General features: G+C 40.0%; 1 protein-coding gene across 4 annotated transcripts; it reads left to right on the top strand.

The window, feature by feature from the left end:
* The first annotated feature begins 3,820 nt into the window (after positions 1 to 3,820).
* On the top strand, positions 3,821 to 20,339 carry NCF4 (neutrophil cytosolic factor 4). Of its 4 annotated transcripts, XM_054812958.1 has the most exons (13): positions 3,842 to 3,885; positions 4,769 to 4,889; positions 6,515 to 6,609; positions 7,497 to 7,588; positions 9,360 to 9,444; positions 10,589 to 10,742; positions 11,640 to 11,710; positions 12,558 to 12,685; positions 13,693 to 13,750; positions 15,972 to 16,070; positions 16,811 to 16,941; positions 17,035 to 17,100; positions 17,886 to 20,339. In XM_054812958.1, exons 4-13 carry the CDS (start codon positions 7,557 to 7,559, stop codon positions 18,112 to 18,114), a joined length of 1,053 nt encoding a protein of 350 aa, XP_054668933.1. In that variant the 5' UTR covers positions 3,842 to 3,885; positions 4,769 to 4,889; positions 6,515 to 6,609; positions 7,497 to 7,556; the 3' UTR covers positions 18,115 to 20,339. The 4 variants fall into 4 exon arrangements, with proteins under 4 accessions (XP_054668930.1, XP_054668931.1, XP_054668933.1 ...); XM_054812955.1 differs by lacking the exon at positions 4,769 to 4,889 and having other exon boundaries at positions 3,821 to 3,885; XM_054812956.1 differs by lacking the exon at positions 4,769 to 4,889 and having other exon boundaries at positions 3,833 to 3,885; positions 6,487 to 6,609.
* The last annotated feature ends 568 nt before the right edge of the window (positions 20,340 to 20,907 follow it).

The following is a 20,907-nucleotide window of genomic DNA, read 5'->3' as shown; positions in this document are numbered from 1 at the left end:
TGTTGACAAACAGGACAGGGAGAGCTGGAGACAGATCCCTGGTAGGTCTGAGAGCAAAAAATCAGCCAAACATCTTGGACAAGTTTGAAATCTTGTTTCTTGTTTGGCGTATTTCCTTCTCCCATCCCCCGTTTCTCTGCAGCAGAAGCAGCGTTGAAGGGTGTGTACTCTGTCTGGCAGGCTGTTGGAGGAGTCTCTGGCCTCAAATTACACGGCATGAGAAGTCTGTGCATAAAATTAGCAGCAGAGTTCTGTGTATTAGGCGCCAGGGAAAAATGTCACATTCAGCAGAACTCAGAGGCGAGAGGTGGAACAGAAAGAACTGGAACGGGATGTCAACTCCCCTTTAACTGTTTTGCAGCAGACATATCTGAGAGTGTCATAAGCAGCTGGCTTGGAGCAAAGATTATTTGGGTAGTAAATAGATTTTACTGTATGTCTCAGTAACAGGAATGTTTGATTCCGCCCCCCTTCTATTTTTCCTTTATTCTGAAGGTTTCTTACTTTTTGTCTTTTCTCAAGGAAATGGCTTTTCACTCATGAAGAAGTGCTATTGACATATAGTTTTCTGCCCTCCTTTCCACCTTCCTCTGGTCTGATTCCTGGTGAGAAACCCACTGTAAGGGCATATTTGTGCAACAGTTTATGCAAGTTGTTTGTAGTGAAATCCAAAAAACTAAATAAACTGCTGGCAAACTGGGCAAAGGCACTAAAGCAAGGAGAAGCAGCTATTCAAGGACTGGCTTCTTTAGATACTATCTCAGTAGCATCTATCTCATTCAGAAAAACTATTACAGAAAAGGTCATGGTTTTGGCTCCTTCCTTACATCGTAAAAGCGGTAAAATCCTTGCCACACCAGTGTTAAATTGCCCTGAAGCATATGCATGAGAGAGGCTGCATTAGCATCTGTGCGTGGAGACGGATTGCCAAGAGACATAAATGTACACTTGCCTGAATTGTTTGGGGATGTACACGTACACAGAAACATTCACTGTGTTGTCAGCGTGCTTTCGTAAGACAAAGTTATCAGGCAGCAATGCTGGTTTAATGTATTCCTCCAAATTTGTTCTTTGTATTGATGTCTGTGCTGTGAGCTGGGCTGGGAAGTTGATCTGTGTCTTAAAAACAATGTTTTTACAGCTGGATTAGTTAGCTGATGTATTTTGTAGCACAGCCTCAGGCGTGCCATCCTGTGGGGCAGGAAAAAGAAAGAGTATGTGAGGACAGGGAATTTCCTAAACTGATACTTAGCATACTTAGTTGAAATTGCAACTTCAAAGTCCAGCATTACCTTTGTTTGGCTCAGATTATTGGAGCAAACCAAGCAGGATGATGCATCCCCAGATTAGATAGCGCTCTGGGGCAGAAATCTGTTCTTCATTTCGTTTCCTTGTTCTTTTCCATACTAGGGCAAGCCCATTGGCTACTGCTGTTTAATATATGTGATAGTTTAGCAACTACATTCGTTTGTAAGGGTTTGGGAATCGATTCTGAGGCCTGGCATCAGAGCATTAGTGGCATATTTTTAAAGGGCTATATTTTCATATTGTTTTCTATTTGCACTGTAGGTGATTTTGACTGCATATGGGTTGCTAACTGTGCTGTCTTTGGCTGGGATAGAGTTGATTTCCTTCATAGTAGCTAATATGGGACTATGTTTTGGATTTGTGCTGAAAACAGTGTTGATAACACAGGGATGTTTTCGTTACTGCTAAGCAGTGCTTACACAGAGCCAAGGCCTTTTCTGCTTCTCACCCCACCCCACCAACAAGTGGGCTGGGGGTGCACAAGAAGTTGGGAGGGGACACAGCCAGGACAGCTGACCCCAACTGACCAAAGGAATATTCCATACCATATGACGTCATGCTCAGCATATAAAGCTGGGGGAAGAAGAAGGAAAGGGGGGACTTTTGGAATGATGGCGTTTGTTTTCCAAGTAACTGTTACACATGACGGAGCCCTGCTTTCCTGGAGATGACTGAACATCGGCCTGCTGATGGAAGTGGTGAATGAATTCCTTGTTTTGTTTTGCTTGCATGTGCAGCTTTTGCTTTACCTATTAAACTGTCTTTATCTCAACCCACAAGTTTTCTCACTTTTACTCTTCTGATTCTCTCCCCTATCCTGCTGGGGGGAAGTGAACAAGCAGCTGCCGGCTGGGGCAAAACCACACCACTAAGGGTAATGGTTGCAGTTTCTCACTTTTCACCTGACTTTCCCAAAGTATTATACCTCTGTTGAGCATTTTTCCTCCTCACTCTCCCCCATGAGAAAAGTATTACTGTTAGCCCCGTTTTACAGATGGCAAAGCTGAGGCATAATGAATCACAGCAAACCAGTGGCTGACTGAATACAGTTAATTGAGAGGTCTCTTATTTAGACTGGGCTTCACATAACAAGGCAGCCTTCTGCCTGTTGAGGTATAGGAGGCACAAACTCCAGCCTTCCACGCTTGAAATGGACAAACTGGCAGCTGGCTTGGGATCCGATCGCTTATTGATATGGTAATTGGTGGGCTCATTCCACAAGTTTATCTTTCAAGGAATAAAGGCTTAAGTAATAAAAAGCCAGTAGGAGAAGCAGCAGCAGGGACAGGCTGTAAGTATATGCTGTGAGGAATACTGACAGAACAGAACTTTGAAAATTAGAGGATTTTAATACTTATTGCCTCTATGTTTACCACTTGTCTGCCTATCCTAACCTCTAGCCCCTTTGCCCCCCAATTTTATTAGGGAATATTGTCCCAATTTATGAACCATTAGAAAATGAGCCATAAACTCTCTATAATGAGCAGACTGGATATGTCTGCACCAAAAAATTCTGCTTCTTTGATTATACCAGTGTAGCTTAAGTAGTACAACTCCCCTAGGGTAAAGACAATTATACCAGTGTAAAAGTGCATATCCAAATATAGCTGAGTCCCGAATGGAAAGGTACCTTTATACCAGTAATAACTAGGTCCACAGAAAGGTACAGATTTATTTCCTTAACTTTAGGAACCTGAGGTGACAAAATTTGGAATATAGTTACTTTATAATTCATGTATATTCCAAAGAGACAGATAAAACCTTCAGAGGGGGAGTTGGTCCACTTGAGGTCTGATTTACTGGTCAGTGGTGCCTGTCTGTCTTCACTGTCAGTTCACAGAACTTCTACTTAACTAAAGGCACTTATCTAAAGTTTCTAAATTAAACAAAAGCAATTTGCTCACAAGATTTCATCAAATGGATGGGAAAATTAAACACTTAGGAGTAAAGTAGGATGGTTTGAATACAGCACCGCACAAATTTTAGCAAATCCCAACTCTATTCAAAATAGATTTGGGAAAATTCAGTGAATTTTTTTTTTTTTTTAGTGATTTTGACAGGTCTTTTGAACTTGTGGAACAGATGAAGCAGGCTTTTCTTTGTCTTGAGTAGCAATAACTCTGACAGATTTTTGACTCTCAAGATGATTAGGAGACTAAAACAGAGACTCTCCTGCTGCAAAAAGTCACTGCTGTGAAACACTTAAAACTAGGTTTTAAGCTTCTGGAGGAATGGTTGTAGGCATAGCTCTCAGGAGTTCTTGGATGGAGCTATCCTACTTCTTTGTCTGCAATGGCCAGTTACATTGGTACTTTTGACACTGGTAGTTGACTGGAGTGGGTTCACCTCCAGCCCACATCTGTCATGCACAGTACCAGTGGCAAGCTCTGCCCTATTTCTTCCCTATTTGCCTCTTTTATTCTGGAAGTGATACGCTGTCTGGATGAGGAAATGGTCTGTTGCTATTTCTGAGCTTCCATTTTTCTCACTTAGCCTAATCTGGGCATCAATATCCATCTGAGCTCTGCAAGAACAAAAACCACCATTGCTCATCAAGGAGAAGTTACTACTGTTCTGGTAAGACTTCCTCTAACTCTTTCAATCTTAAGTGATCCTACTATATCAGAGAAAAATCCTGTATATTTTTAAAAGATTGTGAAAGGATGCAGGTTTATTGTAAAGGAAGAGTTGTGTTCCACAGAGAGGAAGATCATAATACTGCTTGTGATATTGCTCTGCATAAGAAAAGCTGGAAAGATCTGGCTATGGCATCATGAACTAATAAAACCCAGAATGATACTGCTGAATGCATATTTCCAAAGTAGCTGATCATGACTAACAAAAAACTTCACTTTTGGGGGTATTTTTTCCTGCAATACTTATTCCTTGTTTTGCTTAAGTAATTGAGGCACAAAAGCAAAGGTTCAATTATGGAATTTAGTTTGATGTTCCAAGAAAAATGTCATTTAAAAAAAAAAGGCTGCTGTTTCTTTAATATTTGGTTCTGTAAAGCCCTTTCATGTCGAGTAGCAATTTATTCTAGAAATTACACTGTTGAATTCACTGTCAGGAATAGTGGAAGATGCTGACCTTTAAATTTCTTGAGTTCATGATGGATTGTTTAGTTGTATTTATATCAGCAGGGAATGATCATAGTCCTTTTCTGCAAATGCCTACTAGTTACATTTCACCCTAAACAAGCAGTCATGGAAACTGTGTCCAGATTTAAATCAAAGCATATTTCCAAAGTTCTATTTATCTATATTCCTATACCTTTTTTCCTCCCAACACAATGTGGGACAGCCAGAGTATCCACGCACTCAGCCAATATGGATTGAGCCATCATCTAATGAAGAATATAAAACCAGCTCAATTTATCTCTTCTTTTTATTTTGGAGAAGTTCAGAAAGATAGGACAACTTCAACAACTTTTTTTTTTTTTTAATGGGTTTGTTTTCAGCTGTCCTGAAAGCGTATATTGAAGAAAGAGAGTCTTGTTACTTACCATTGGATCAACTGCCTTCTAAGGATTTTATAGCACTACCCACAGAAGAGCGCTGAAGTTTACAGGGCAGCCATGGGTAGCTTATCTTATGTAACTTTTGTCCAAAAATTTTGCAGAGCTGTAGATCATTATTTGTGTGCTATTATAATAATGATAAGGAGTTTAAACATGACTGTATTTGAAAACAAATATTGTGAAAGTGTGTTAAAGCATTCTGTAAAACTGATGGTAGCCATAAAAGCAAAATCTGTACAAGTATGTAATATGAATGGAAAATGGAATATAGCCCCAAATCACTTTTCCCAAATCAGTGTTATCAGCTGCAGCTCGGTCTTAAGCAACCACAGAAGAAAAGACACTCAACTGCTAATGATTTGTATGCTACAGGATCAAATATTCCACCTATCCTTTTAAAAGAATAAGTTGAATGAAAGTATCTTGCAAGCCAGCTCTACTGTATGTGTTTCTATTTGATGTTCTGCTTCCTTGCAGTGATTATTAAAATGTTATTTCCTTTACAAATTAATCTGCGATGCGACCAGACATTTTTTAAGAATATTTTTCTTGCTTACTTTACTCTGTCACTTCACAAATTTATTCTATGGCTGGTGATTGAACATAACTATGCAGCATTTTTCTAACCATTTCTTGGTTTTGGTTTGGTTCAGAACAAGAAAATATTGCAGAATCAGAAACTTTCTTAGCAGGTTTAGCATTATACTGTGAAATTAGTATTATTACTGGCTATAGTCTCTAGTAGAAAGTAGTGGAATTGAGGAGCTGCTCTCAATTTGTTTTGCTTGGCTTACAGCAAAGCAGTTGCATAGAAAATTTGTCTATGAGGTTGTCTGTTGACTTGTTCTTGAAAAAACCGTGTCTCCAGCTAAACAATGAGCAAGAATTTTTGCATTGTGTCATATCCTCTATCTCTTAAAAGATGTGCCTGCATTGTATGTAGATTACTTTCCAAGAGATTTGAAAATATTAGAATATCCTTTTTATGATTTTCTTGTCAAAACTATGATATACATCAAATATAAACAGTTACCTTCAAATCACCCCTCCAGCCTTTCCCTTTCACTTCTATTGAAGTTTGCACAGATCTTGTGCTTTCCACAATCTTTTTGCAGGTGTCAGGAGGGCCCTTCTGAATTTTCATGAGTTCATGTATATTGATCTTGTGATTAAGAGTTCTGGTCAAGGTGATCTGTTTGTATTTCCTTTTGAATGTCAGGAGAAAGCAAGAGGATTGCAGTTAGAAAACTTGATTATTGTCTCTCTCACTCAAGGCAAAGGGAACAGAATGAGCCTGACTTCAGGTTACATGAGGACTGCACATTTAGCAGGCCTAATCAAGAAAATGGAATACACATCAGAGTGTGAGAGTCTGAGGAAATACTTATATCCAACACGATCACTACTTAAAACTACTCTAAGTCTGTGTGAGCAGCACAGAGTAGCAGATCACTCAGAAAATACAGTTCAGAAATTTGTAGCTTCTCCTGGTCCCTTCTGATCAAGAGACACTATATCCCCTCTCAAATTCTATAATTGTGCCTTCAGTTATCCACAGAAAAGAGATGGGTGAAGAATTTACTTCATTAAAATGCAGTGAAATGCAGTTTACTCTTGAGGCTGATGATTACAGTTGTAAATAGAGTTTTATTTTGAAGGATGCTGGTTGACTTTTGCTCCATTCAGATGAGAATTTTTGTGCTTGACAACGGAAGAACGAACCAAATATGTATTGAACATGAAAATGGAAGAGAGTCAAAGACTGAAACGTGGAGGCAAAGGTACTACACATGACAACTTTTGAATAAGGCAGATAAGTTATGCTGCAACTTATCCGCAGTGTTAGGAAATGATGGTTTCCTCATCACTTTCTTCCTTTTATTTTCTTCTTGAAAGGTTGTCAACTGATTTTATACAAATGCTATATCACTACCCTTTGTGTACAAGGCAGGGCAGTCAGGATTCTCTTTGGGTGAGCCATTACCCTGTCTTTGTAGGTGGCAAATGCAGATTCTTTTGAGCACATGAAGCTGAAAAGATCTCTGCTCTTTCAAGGACTCATCTCTCACTTGCATTGATCCATCCTTCAAAGCTCTTTTCCTAATCTCCTGTGCCTGATACCCTGGTACCCATATGTTTGACAAGGTTGAATTTCCTTACCATACTTTCTGCTCCCACTTGAAAATTAATTCTTTAGCTCCACCTCCTGGCTCTTGGTCCATGGAAAGGAGAATTCTCAGGAATCACAGAGCCTCAAGAAGGGATCAGAAGTATTCATCCTAGTTTACAAACATTAGTGTAGAGGTGTATATGGGGACATTTTAGCTGCGGCAAAACAGAATTTGTTGAGCCCACTCATACTGGCTTTCCACAGAGGCAGATGTTATGGTGAAGAGGTGGACAATAGAATATGTGGCTCATAGTTTCTGCTTTTTGTTGGGCTTTTGGTTTCTCAACTGTGGCAGTTTCGATACATGACAGACATCACAAAACAGTCCTTCTTTATGACTGTTTTTTCTCTAGTACTTCCTCAATCTCATGGGGGTGGGGAGATACAGAAGAAATCGTCTGACACTGAAACATTAAAAAAAGATCTCTGAGGCCTTGCAAAGGAGTCTTAATTCACACAGGGATAATTGTTTTGACTGTGTTCATCCTGTTCAATCAGAAACTGCCCAAGGACTGGAGGAATAGAGCTTAGCCATCTGAATTTAAGAAGTTGAAAACCATGTCCCTTCCCCGACAGCTGCGAGAAAAGAGGTAATGTGTCTCTCCCTCCTCCCTCCTCCCCACAAGCCTCCATGTAACTGCTATGATCTGTTCATTTAATTTGGGTGCAAGCTTCTCTGATGATTCTAAAAGGCTTCTTGTTATTGTAGCTTCCAAAGCTCAGTGTGGAGCAGACCATTTTTTAAGTTGGAGTGGACTTTCTTCATTTCATGGAGAATGTTCACCACCTAGGACAACAGTGGGTCATTGTCCTCTATAAGCTGCAAACAGTTTCCCTTTTACTGGGGTTTGTGATATGAGTGTTTGTGATATGACTATTTATATCTCTTGATGTCCATAACCACATCCCTCTTCACAGTAAGTGGTAGTATTTACAGTGTTGTGGGTGGTGCTAATTCATGTCATTCTCCTCGTACAGCAAGCTATTGCAAGACTTTGCATCGTTACTTTTGCCTTCCAGATGGGCTACACGTTGTGGAAGCCCCTGCTTAGGATATTCTCCTAGCAGAATAAACTGAGCCAACTGCCATGTTTTTTATATTATCAGACTATTTAATATTATGTCAGCTTGGCATTTCTTAGATGATCCTTTTTAAAGTTTCTCTTTCTCTCTATCTCATTTGTTATCCTTTTTCACTCATTCTTGATCTTTTTTACTTAAGTGTTAAGATAAATACCACTCTAACAACATTGAGTTGTAAGATTGAAGCAAAGGTGAATTTGTCTTCTGTTTGTCAAAGATGTTGTACCAAGGAGAAGCTCCCAGAGGAAGAAGAACCTGCCAATCCATGCTGGTTTATTGTGTGGGTAATATAGGCAAGAAACATGAGAGTGTGGTCATATGGCTGCTCTTTAGGTGTTCCTGCAGGAATCCTTCCTTCTCTCTTTCTTCAAATCCAATACTTTCTAGAATCTGCAAAACTTACTCTAACCTTTCCCAGTATCATGTGTTATTTCACACATTTTGACATTTTCAAGTATCTTTGTGCTTGCTTCAGGTTATCTACCGTGACTGGGAGGTCTCCCTGTAAATATTTGCTAGGCTACTCATACTTTTTTTCAAAGCCTCTTTAAAAGCCTGCTTTACTGTGATGTTTACAATAAAACTTGACAACGTTTTGACAGCTGGTGTAGGCACCACTAGCTATGATATAGAACAATATGATGTCTTTGTTTCTTTGCTTTTTTCTGTTTGGGCTTATCCTTCTGTTGTGTCTTATATGTATAAGGTAGATTGTATGCATCTTACACATAGAGTGTAAGGTTTTTAGAAATTAGGTTTGTGCTGTCAGTTTCTACAGCACCTAGCACAACAAGCTGTTTTCTCAGAACTGTTTCCTATTCCCCACAGTAATGCAGTAGTAATAACAGCATACATCATGGTATATAATGATCTCCTTAGAATAAGAGATACTGTCGCAGAGTTATTATTGTAAGTCTACTAGATGCTGTAGGAGGGATTAAGAATGCATCCACAGTTGATCATATTTCTCGGGAAAAGCTTACCAGCTCAACTGTTCTTTTGTAGTCCTGCTACTTTAGCAAGCCTGGGAATGATAAGGGTGTTTTTCAGGCTTGATGAATCTTCACAATGGTTACTGACTTGTTCTGAACTTAAAGAAACTTGACATCTCAAGATCAGACCTACAGAGGAAGAGAATGACAACATGAGTTTCTAACTTCTTGGTTTTGACACTAGATAATGTGATGTTGCCTATCTATTTTTATTCTGTATGGCATAGAGACCTCCAAAGATTAATGACAGTATGAGTAACCTAAATCTTTTGTTCTTGCTTCACAGTGATTTTGACCAGCTTCCAGATGATGTACCTGTTTCAGCTAACATAGCAGATATTGAAGAGAAGAGAGGATTTACTAATTATTATGTAAGAAGGGAGGTTTATCCTGTCTCTATATGCCCTCATCTGTGACTGACTTGGTTGTAGGAAGCAAAACGCAGTTAATCTGATGTAGTTGCTTTGTGGCATGAGTAGTTCCATGCAGAGAACTTCTCAGTGCTTCTTTTTTCTGGAATGGAGGTTAATCTGTCATAGTTGGTCTAAAAATTTGTTGTCTGGGTGAAATGTGACAGAGGTGTATCCTCTAACATTGCTTGCTTTCTAAATTCTTACCTAATTTTTTATTTATTTCCTGTTAGAATGCTGTAGCTTTGGTGAAGATAGTGGGAAAGGAATTAAAAGAGGGTAGAAGGACAGGGTCTTGTCTTCATGAACAGGTAGACCGGAAAGGAATAGTAGGGAAAAACACTATGAGATTTTCTGAAGAGGGGTTTTGGATAAGACCAGGTCAGTCTGACTTCTGCAGGGTATGCTGCTTTTGCTGGAGACATTGCTCATAAAACCTTCCCACTGCAATGTGTAGGTTTTACTCTGGAATATAATGATGTTTGGTTGCTCTGTCTTTACATTTTCTGAAGAATATGGCTGCAATGTGACTCAGAGGTCAGTGCATGGAAATCATGGGCTCCTTTAGAGCAAAGCAATTTCGGCAAGATATAAGAAATAAGATAGTGGTTGGAGGAGGTCAGACCATAATTTCTGAAACTGTGTACTTTAGAGTAAAAAAGAAGTATGAATGCCTTCAATTCTGAAATCAATTCATTTAGATGTCTGTCTATAGATTTAGATGTCCAAAGCATCCTACTGTAAAATATTTGTATTTACCTCCATAATATGTTTTGTTTGTCACTGAGGGAAGGTGTGTAAGCATAAAATGGCATCTAGTCATTTCAGGTTTCCTTTTAAGATTATGTAATAGAAAGCAGCCATGGGGATATGATCCCTGGGAGAGCTGGACCCACACATATACCACACTGTCTGGTGCTAACTTGTTATTTTCTAGTACTTGAGTCTGCAGATGCTTAACTAGAGGCTTGCTTTCTACTCTGCCCCTAAGACAATGTTCCCACTACCAGAGCACTGATCTTATGTTCCTATTGTATGCCTCACTTTCATTTGGTAAGTATTTATAAGTATGAATATCAGCCTGAATCCCCTTTCCCTGTTTCAGATGTTTGTAATTGAAGTAAAGGTTAAAGGTGGTGGCAGATACCTGATTTTCCGACGCTATCGTCAGTTCTATGCCCTCCATGCCAAACTAGAGGAGAGATATGGGGCAGAGAGCAATAACGGCCCTTTTACCTGCACACTCCCCATGTTGCCAGGTAAGATGTCAGTACCAAATCTGTGCATGATTAGCAGCTTTATTAACCCCAGGCTGTCCTAAAGAGGAGTGCACTGTAGGGAAGTAGTTGTGACAAGGAACTAGATCCAGCTGTGGATGCTGGAGAAGTCAAGTTCCACTGGCAGTCCCTCCGCTTGTGGTAAAGGCCAATGGTATCCTGGAATGCATTAAGAAGAGCATGGCCAGCAGGTCGAAGGAGGTTATCCTTCCCCTCTACTCTGCCCTACTGAGGCCACATCTGGAGTCTGGTGTCCAGTTCTGGGCTCCCCAGTTCAAGGAAAACAGGGAGCTACTGGGGAGACTCCAGCAGAGGGCTATGAGAATGATTAGGGGACTGGAGCATCTCTCATATGAGGAAAGGCTGAGAGGGTTGGGTCTGTTTAGCCTGGAGAAGAGAAGACTGAGAGGGAAACTGATCAACGCTTATAAATATCTAAAGGGCGGATGTCAAGAGGATGGGGCCAGACTCTTTTCAATAGTGCCCAGCGACAGGAGAAGGGGCAATGGGCACAAACTGGAACACAGGAAGTTCCATCTCAATATGAGGAAAAACAACTTCACTTTGAGGGTGACAGAGCACTGGCACAGGCTGCCCAGAGAGGCTGTGGAGTCTCCTTCTCTGGAGATATTAAATACTTGCCTGGACGCGATGCTGTGCAACCTGCTCTAGGTGATCCTGCTTTAGCAGAGTGGTTGGACTTGATGATCTCCAGAGGTCCCTTCCAACTCCTACAATTCTGTGATTCTGTCATTCTGTAAAGTTCATTTAGAAAACTAAAATCCGTTAGAAAAGATGTCTTTTCTTGGAGATCCTACTTTCTCCTGATTGCTTCCATTTTTTTTCCTCAATAACTGTCACAGGTTTTATATTTTCCAGGAAAAGTTTATGTTGGGGCCAAAAAGGAAATTGCTGAGAACAGGATTCCTATCTTAAATGTCTACATGAAGGTAAAACTTAATTTTAAGGTAGAGATTGCTCCAAGCACTGCAGATACTTACCCCTTGAAATCAGCTAAGAGAGACAGTACTGTTGCAGTCCTAGGTATCTGCTTCTTTCTGTATTGTTTTTCCTGAAGACACAGTGTCCACACTGTGGGACAACCTGCAGTCCTATTCCCCAGATTGTTCAGACTGCAGGATTGCTGGAGTACGCAGTTCACAAAGGCTCACTCACTGCCTTCATATATAGATAAATATCCTTACAAAAAACAACCCAACCCAACAAACCCAAAATGAAACAAAAAAACAAACCCAACAAACCAAGATGTATGAGGAAATGGTGAATCTCCAGGTGTTGTGTGAAGATGGAGTTGGTATGTGCACCTAAGGGACTAGAAGAGTGGGGTGAGCTTCTGGGTGTGCCTGCTCTACAGTGAAGACACAGCCAGTAACATCAAGGAGAGAAATTTTTTGTGTGCAGGTTAACTGAAGACCTGACTTTAAATCAGCAGAAGTCTGAAGCACTGGCCAAGACTTCCAGTACTTAAGATTGCCTTCTTTCCACAGTCCTTCATGTTCTGAAGGGAAACACAAAGAGCAGTTTACTCCTTCTGCAGTAAATCAGGCACAAAAAGAGTGAAGCAATACATTGGCCAGCTCCAGGAGTAAACAAGAGAAACTGTCATCTGTTCAGCCGTGTCCTGCTGAGTGACAAGGGAGAGGAGGGAGATTTCTGGCAGTAATGAATATCCTTCATGATCCTGTAGGTCAGAGAGGCATATTTGTTACATGTAAATAAATGGAGAATTGGTCTCTCCTACTGCTACACTCTGCTTCCTACTTGCTCTTGGCACAGAACCTACTCTGCCTACCCATTTGGGTGTTGATGGATGAAGAGGTACGGCTGTTCTTCTACCACTCAACCTTTGATAGTGAACAGGTTCCTCACAGACTGAGACGGCTTCGCCCACGGACACGCCGAGTGTAAGTGATTGACGTGTTTTTTCGGCATTGCTTGATGTAAGAGATGTTGTCCAGTTTTGGGGGGGGAGAGAGAGAGAGATAAGGATCACCACTGTGTTTCCCAAGTGAATCCATGAAGTCCTAATATGAGGATCTTTGTGGTAGAGTGAACACAGGGTATTTTTTGTTTTCAGTAATCTCAAATTTTTAAAGTGGATGTGGTACTTGCATTAAAGGAAAATTACAAAATGAGAGTGTAGTTTGCTTTTAAAAAGATGTTGCTCAGCTCCATCTGTTGATAATTCTTTAATGGTAATATCTATTATAATATGCAGAATATACAGGCCAAGCTTAAGGACATAGGCTTGCACCACTGAAGTCAATGTGAGTTTTGGCACTGAATTCAGTGAGATCTAGTTCAGACACTAAACGAAACCGAACACTTAATTTGTTCCTGTCCTTTGTCTAAACAGGGGCCTGTCCTACATAGCAGCATTGACACCCCTTTGGCGAACTGCTAAGTAGACATCATATTTCATTGCCCTTCAGAGAAATTAATTCTCCTTTCAACATAGCAAAGATGGACCCGCTTTCTTTTCACTTACCTCAAACAGCGCAAAAACTGCATGTGTGCATGCATTCCTGGATATGTGTATGATGGCAGAATTTGAATTGAATGCCATAAATGGTAGAAACAGGGATGCCCAGAAGGCAGAGTAGGGGGGCTGAGCAGTGCTGTGGAAGAGAGGTCCAGGATACTGACTGTATTGAAAATTCCATCTGTTCTCAGCAGCAGACATCATCAGATAGCTGCTGCTCTGCACTGAAACTGAGAGAACTAGGGCACTGTTGTTGGATCCGTATTTATTTCCTTCAGTGCTGCACACAGTCTCATGCAGTTTCTCCAGTGATCTATGGCTTGCCTGCCTCTTAAATAATGAAAATGCAGACACTGTACTACTGATTGTGTAGTACTTTTGATGACTAGAAAGACATATTTACCTCCCTGTTGTCTCCTTTCTTTGCAGTAAAAGCATTTCACCTCAAGCACCTATTCTTGACCGCATGGCAACTCCACGGGCGGAGGTGAGTACTCTGCACAATCTGTCATAGCATAGGAGATTAAACTCTGTTTTACTTTGGTATCTCATCAATCAAGTTGCCTTCTCCAATTAGAGCTTGAGGAAAGAAGGGAAAGTGAAATCAGCACAGGAAAGCAATTGATTTTAACAACAGGAAATGAAAAAAAGGATGGAAAGAAGTGTTCTATTCTTCCTTGCTTGAGTAATAAGAAGGTCTATTGTAAAGTCAGAATGACAGGAGGTTCAAAATTAAGACACATGTACAGCTTACTGCCATATGGTCCACATTTACACAGTGATACCCATAAATTAAATTTAAAATAAGCACAAGCTTCAGTCTCATTGATTTCAGCATATGTTTAAAAGCTTTGCAGGTGAGGCATCTTAGTATTTTCTGTAACATAAGTGTTCTACTGTGTCATGGTTTTACTCCAGCTGGCAGCTGAGCACCACACAGCCACTTGCTCACTTCCCCTCCATTGGGATGGGAGAGAGAATTGGAAGAGGGAAAGTGAGAAAACTCATGGGTTGAGATAAAGACAGTTTAATAAGTAAAGCAAAAGCTGCATGCACAAGCAAAGCAAAACAAGAAATTCGTTCACCACTTCCCACGGGCAGGCAGGTGTTCAGCCATCTCCAGGAAAGCAGGGCTCCATCACGCGTTAACGGTTACTTGGGAATACAAACGCCATCACTCTGAATGCCACTGGCTCCCCTCCTCTTCCCCAAGCCCCTTATAAACTGAGCATGATGCCATATGGTATGGAATATCCCTTTGGTCAGTTGGGGTCAGCTGTCCTGTCGGTGTCCCCTCCCAACTTCTTGTGCATTCCCAGCCATCCCACTGGTGGAGTGGTGTGAGAAGTAGAAAAGGCCTTGACTCTGTGTAAGCAGTGCTCAACAACAACAAAAACATGTCTGTATAACAAAAACATCTCTATATTATTAACACTGTTTCCAGCACAAATCCAAAACACAGCCACATACTAGCTACTATGAAGAAAATTAACCCTCTCAGATGAAACCAAGACATACTGAAAAGTGCCTGTTCCCTTGTCTTTGGCTGTATATTGTCTTGGTATTAAACACATGGAACTGCTTTGTAACCAGTACTTCTCTGAGCATGGTCTTGCTTCCTGGAACATGTGACTTTGCCATGTAAGATTTAAAAAAAGCACACAAGTGCATTGAGATTTGTTGGTTTTGGTTTTTACACTGAGTATGGCAGGTTTGGGATCAGTCATATCTCTTGAATTTTATCTATTAATTTATTAATATTGAATATACCTACCAAAACTTTTCAATAGATGAAAAAAGGCTTTTGAAAGAGCTATTAAGTAGACATATGAACTACTAGCACGAGGGCAGCCATTGTCTTTTTTTCATCAGGAGAACTCTTGGCATTAACAAGACCAAAAGAACCACCTCAACACAGAATAAAGAACACCTTTTCAATTTTGCTCCTTTAAGAGCATTTAAATGGCTACCATGTGCTCTCAGGACAATGGGAGGAGATGTGCATTTTTGATAACTCAGCCACTGTAGGCATTCGAGAACAGCTGGTTAGGGTGGCAGTATATGCTTACCTCCTTCCCCCACCCACCCCCCTCCCCCGCACCCTGAAGGGGGTATCTAAGTCCCAGTTTAACTACATGTCAATTTCCCAGACTTCCCCAAATCTCTCAGTTTAGCATATGGGCCTGAAAGCTAGATGTAAACCCAACATTTAGTTACCCTTAAATTAGGACACAACGCTTCTGCAATTTTTTAAGGCTCCTTGTGATATTTTGCAGCAAATCTGAAAGCGGTAAAACTGCAACCAGAATATATATATTTTCAGTTCTCAGGACCTGAAGTTTTCAAGTTGTCAGTTCTCTTGAGCTCTGTTGACTTACTTGCTCTTAAGTGCTTTCAACTTCTTTATATTTATTTCTCTGGTGCTCAGTGTCTTGCCACTTTAAGAATCCTAGCATGTAGCTCTCACAGAGCTGTGTTTGTCCTAGTGCTTTCGCTACTTCTTCAAAGCATTTTTATGTGTGCTGATTAGGAGGAGAAATTGTGAGAACTGCAGACTATGGTCATATATATGACCTTACCCCAGAAATATATCTGTGATGACAAAGTGCATGCTATCGTGCTGCTTTACGCTCTTACCCCAAGAACAGAGCAGAAGGAAAGATCCACTTTTGTAATTCTGTGAATAATTTCCATATTACTTTCCATAGGCACTGTTTGATTTTTCTGGAACCAATAAACTGGAACTCAGCTTCAAGAAGGGAGACTTGATCTACCTACTCAGCAGAGTAAACAAAGACTGGTTGGAGGTAAGACTGCAATAGTGGCACTGAATTATTAGCATGCCTTGAAATATATGAATAGAATCGGTTCTTCTAGTCTTTGGGTCCTGTCTCCTCCCTTCAAGGAGAAACTGTATCATAATCAGGTCTTACTGTCAAGAATAAATTCTTGACTCCAGATTTGAAATTGTTTCCTTCCTTGATGGTTTTTAGCTTACAAATTTTCTGCCCTCTAGACTTCAGTTTACATTTGCGTTTGCTTCTGCTGGAATGTTTTTAAATTCTTTGGAAGTAGTTAGAACACAAAAAGGCCACAGAAAGGAGATGGAAACTCCATTTCAGCGATTAATTGGTTTATTGCCTGAGGGTGAGTTGCTATATACTTCATGCTTCATACCACAACACACGTCAGCCTGATTAGAGAGAACTTGGGCAATGTAGCAGTGTTCTGAAAAAGGATGAGGAGAACATACTGTGCGTTTGCTGATATGGTATCTCTGCTTGCTCAAACACCACAGCCTTCCTTGGTAACCATCTGACTTTCATTTTTTACACACTGTTTCACTCCCTCGACATGTATTTGGCTATGCAATTGTATAATCTTTTCATGGGAATGCCATTATGTCACTTCCATAGCCTTTCTTTTCTTGATAATAGTAGAAAAATTCTTACTGTTGTTTCCATGGAAATTAATTGAATTCCAGAACTTACTGTATGTGGCCAAAATGGCATGGTTTTCTTCACACTAACACTTCCTATCATTCCAGGGAACAGTTGACAATGCCACTGGGATTTTCCCATGTGCTTTTGTGAAAATCATAAAAGATTTACCACAGCAGGAAGAAACAGTTAATAAAGTTCGCTGTTATTACCATGATGAGAATATGAGCACTATCAGGTAATAGGAAAATAGTCTTCCAGTTTACTGCTGAAGAAATGCCAACAATTCTCTTTTCATGATATGCAATGATTAGATTTGTTCTTGTTACAGGGATATCTCAGTGGAAGAGGATCTGAGCAGCATTCCATCATTCAAAGATCTCATGGAATTGATGAGGTACAAGGCAAGCAGTTAGTTGTATGTTTAATACCATTTAAACATTTGTCAAGTTCCTTCCAGTCCTAGATTTTCCACATTCTACTTGGTCATAACCAGTTTTTGGGTGTGAAATACTTTTCAAGTGTCCTGAACAAGTTGTATTTTGACTTGGCCCAGGGCCATCTGTGCAGACACTAGTCTGCCTTGGGATTGTCAGTAAGTATGGAATGCCACACACTTCTAACTCAATTATGCTGGGTAGAAGTTTCCATTTCTTGTTCTAAGATCAGAGCCATACCCCCATGAAAGGATCTTTTGTCTAATATACTTCTTCAGGATGCAGGACACCGCCTTTCTAACACGTGTTAAACTAGATTAATCTAGTGTTGAACATCAAAACATTAGAACATCAAGTATTAGTAATAGAACACCTGTGTTAATATTCTTCCATTCTTTAACCTGCCCTCCCCTCAAAAAAAGCAACCATAAGTAGGCAACAGTGGGTAATAACTACGGTCAACTCTTATGTATGGGAATTTTATCAAACTCACAGATTAATTGTGCCATGCATGTGATGTTACAGGAAATGGTTCTTGGTTCTGTCAGATTTCTTAGCTTAAACACAACACACCGTGAATGTGGGTGTATGATTTCTAGTACTAGCTGTATGAAGAATGCCAAGACACCCAAGGCTTTGTGTGGCTTTTAGCAGACTGAATTAGATTGCCAGTATATTGTTCATCATGCAGCACGTCCCAGGCATTTCTTGATTTCTGGGGATCAATCCACTTCTTTTCTACCAGGAAGGAGTTTGACCAAGATGACATTGTTTTGAATTACCGGGACCTTGATGGTGATCTGATCCGGTTGCTCTCCGATCAGGATATTGAACTCATGGTGTCTCAGAGCAGGACGAGGCCCTCTGAGAAGCATTTCTTCCCTTGGAAGTTGCACATCACTCACAAAGATGACTTGGGTGTCTACAACACTAGTCCTGGCATAGGTGCTACTCAAACAGTAAGATCAACATAAATGCTATAGAGATGTTCCAGCAGGTACCTATACAGTGAGCTTGAAGAGTGAGTTTTAGTAATATACTACCTTTCAATGTAATATCTGTACTTAGTTTCTTCATCTTTTTAGCATTCCTCTGTAACAGAGACATCTACATAGAAACGAGAGAAAGTGAGGAACAGAGAAATAAAATCACTGGCCTTATTCATAAAGCAAGTCAGTGTTAGCCTGCAATAGAGGTTTATTGTCCTGAGCCCCAAGACCTGCTGTAATCTCTATTCTCACTCCCAGAGCTAATTATTTGTCCAGAATGTCTTCATAAGCTTGTTTTCTAGACTGCCATAATTTTCTCTTCACTTGTTGATATGAAGGTTTGTGTGCCAGTGCTTATGAATGTGTAATTATTTCTGTCATGTGGGAGACTGACTGGGCATTCAGAGTTTGTTCTGGAAGCATCAGGAAAACCTTTTCATATTTCAATGAAGAAATTGCAGCCCACCTTTGCTGCAACTTTTTTTTTTCCACTGAGCAATATTTTGAATTCTGTCAATCAAACCTAGTACACCTGTGGTGTTCCTCATAGACCTTTTTGTAATTGTACAGACTACTTATTTCTGCATTCTGGGAAATATGTGTGATGCCTATTCAAATAGCAATTTCTTCTCTATCTTCTGCTTTCTGACACCTCATTGCAAAGTAGAACTAAAAAGAAATTACTGTATCAGATTCTTCAACAAATAAAGTTACCTGTGAGTTTATTTTATCAGTTTCTATTAAAAAGGGTTTTTTTGGGGGGAATGAAATAATTCTGTTCTATTTTTTTGTTTGTTTTGGCTTGAAAGTGAGATAATTTTGAAGAAGAGTTCGAATGTTACCTATTCAGCTTTCCTGGAGCTCATTATTGGAAAAAAAAAATCTTGCAGTAATTTCTTTAATGGTCATGCCATTAGGATACTTTCTTATTGAACAAATTTACTGCTGCTTGGAAGAATCACAAGTTATGTATGTTTTACATAAATTGTTTGATACCTAAAATACTGTATTTTAAAACCACCATGCAGTTATGGTATTAAAAAGATACAACCAAGTATAAATATAATCAGTAAAAAATAAGAAGTTAAAAGAGTTTTCAAACACCATGGTTAGCTTCTGTTGCATTAAGCTACAATTCCTCATTTTAAAAAAACTTTGTCCTTGACCTGCTGCTAAAATTTGTACAGACAAAAGGGAAGATTAACAAGTATCTGAAGGTACTAAGAAACAGTTAACTAATGATGCATGAATAACTAACCTGCCCCTCCAAAAACTGGCAAAATAATGTTTTCTCTTTTTCTTAGATGTTACCTGTAACGCTAACAGGTAACAAGATCTTCAACAACAACCAAAGCATTTATGGTGACTTATCCTTTAAACTTGTTTTTTTTCTTCTGCATGTATATACATAAACTTATTTATATACATAAGCTTTAATATTCTATTACTGTAGATCTGCATTTATGTATATAAGTGTATTGGAAATAAAGGAAAGAGTTTCTATTTAAAGATAAACATATAGTTTGCTATATTAGGATCCATAAATCATTTCTTACTTGACACTTAATAAAGTGCATAGTTCTAGCAGTATACCAATGCTGTGCAGACTTGTATAAGAAAACGCACTCTCCAAAGAGTTGTAAGACGTGCTACAGGCCACCTCTGCTTTCCAGGTACAAAGGTTCCACCTGAAGAATCCATGCATATTAAATTTCAGATGTAGAAAACATATATTCAGAAGAGACACAGATTATGTCTACCTTTTTTCCAATGATGGAAGGTTTTAGTTGAAGTTAGTTTACTAAAATGTTACAAAACGTAACTGCCCACTTCAAAAGCATTGTAGCAATGTGGTTTAGGAAGGAGATGAAGCAATATACAATGATAATGTTAGTAATCTCACACCTTGTAATACATAAGAGAATGTATTGTAAGTTCGAAACCTAATTGGCATGCATAGCCTGCAAAGCTTCTGGTGTGCAGGATTACTTGTTACCCGCTCCTGGAGTTCAACAGAGCAAAAAAACATCTGAAGATTTTCACTGACAGCTAGATCCTGTGATGTAACCAGCAACTCGGCAAATCTGCTTGAAGATGAAGAAGCTGCTTGAGTGAGGAAGGAAAGGGAGGTGAAAAAGTCTGCTGGGAAACAAGAAATCTCTTTTCTAAGGGTGGGTGAAGAACATACATAAACTTACTGACCTCTGAAAATCAGAGCAGGAGAATTCCTTTCTGTCTTTATACTGTAATGCAAAGGAACTTCTGCCCATCCCATCCTTGTCTGCAGGTTTTATATGCACACTTCCTGGTAGTCCCAATGACACACAATTTCCTAGAATCATAGAATGGTTTGGGTTGGAAGGGACCTTAAAGATCATCTAGTTCCAACCGCCTGCCCCCAACCCCCCTCCACTAGACCAGGTTGCCCAAAGCCCCATCCAATCTGGCCTTGAACACTTCCAGGGAGGGGGCATCCACAACCTCTCTGGGCAACCTGTTCCAGTGCCTCACCACCCTCACAGTGAAGAATTCCTTCCTTAAATCTAATCTAAATCTACTGTCTTTCAGTTGAAAGCCATTACCCCTTGTCCTGTCACTACATGCCCTGATAAACAGTCCCTCTTCAGTTTTCTTGTAGGCCCCTTCAGGTACTGGAGGGCTGCTGTAAGGTCTCCCCGGAGCCTTCTCTTCTCCAGGCTGAACAACCCCAACTCTCTCAGCCTGTCTTCACAGGAGAGGTGCTCCAGCCCTCTGATCATCTTCATGGCCTCCTCTGGA

Source organism: Grus americana, chromosome 1 (assembly GCF_028858705.1).
Source record: "Grus americana isolate bGruAme1 chromosome 1, bGruAme1.mat, whole genome shotgun sequence".
NCBI lineage: Eukaryota > Metazoa > Chordata > Aves > Gruiformes > Gruidae > Grus > Grus americana.
This window is presented reverse-complemented; position numbering and strand designations above follow the sequence as displayed.

Coding starts and splice junctions, on each gene's coding strand:
- NCF4 (XM_054812955.1), top strand. CDS start 7,557: ATGTCCCTTCCCCGACAGCTGCGAGAAAAGAG. Junction 11,711..12,557: donor TCTTAAATGTCTACATGAAG/GTAAAACTTAAT, acceptor CTCTTGGCACAG/AACCTACTCTGCCTACCCAT. Junction 12,686..13,692: donor CGCCCACGGACACGCCGAGT/GTAAGTGATTGA, acceptor CTTTCTTTGCAG/TAAAAGCATTTCACCTCAAG.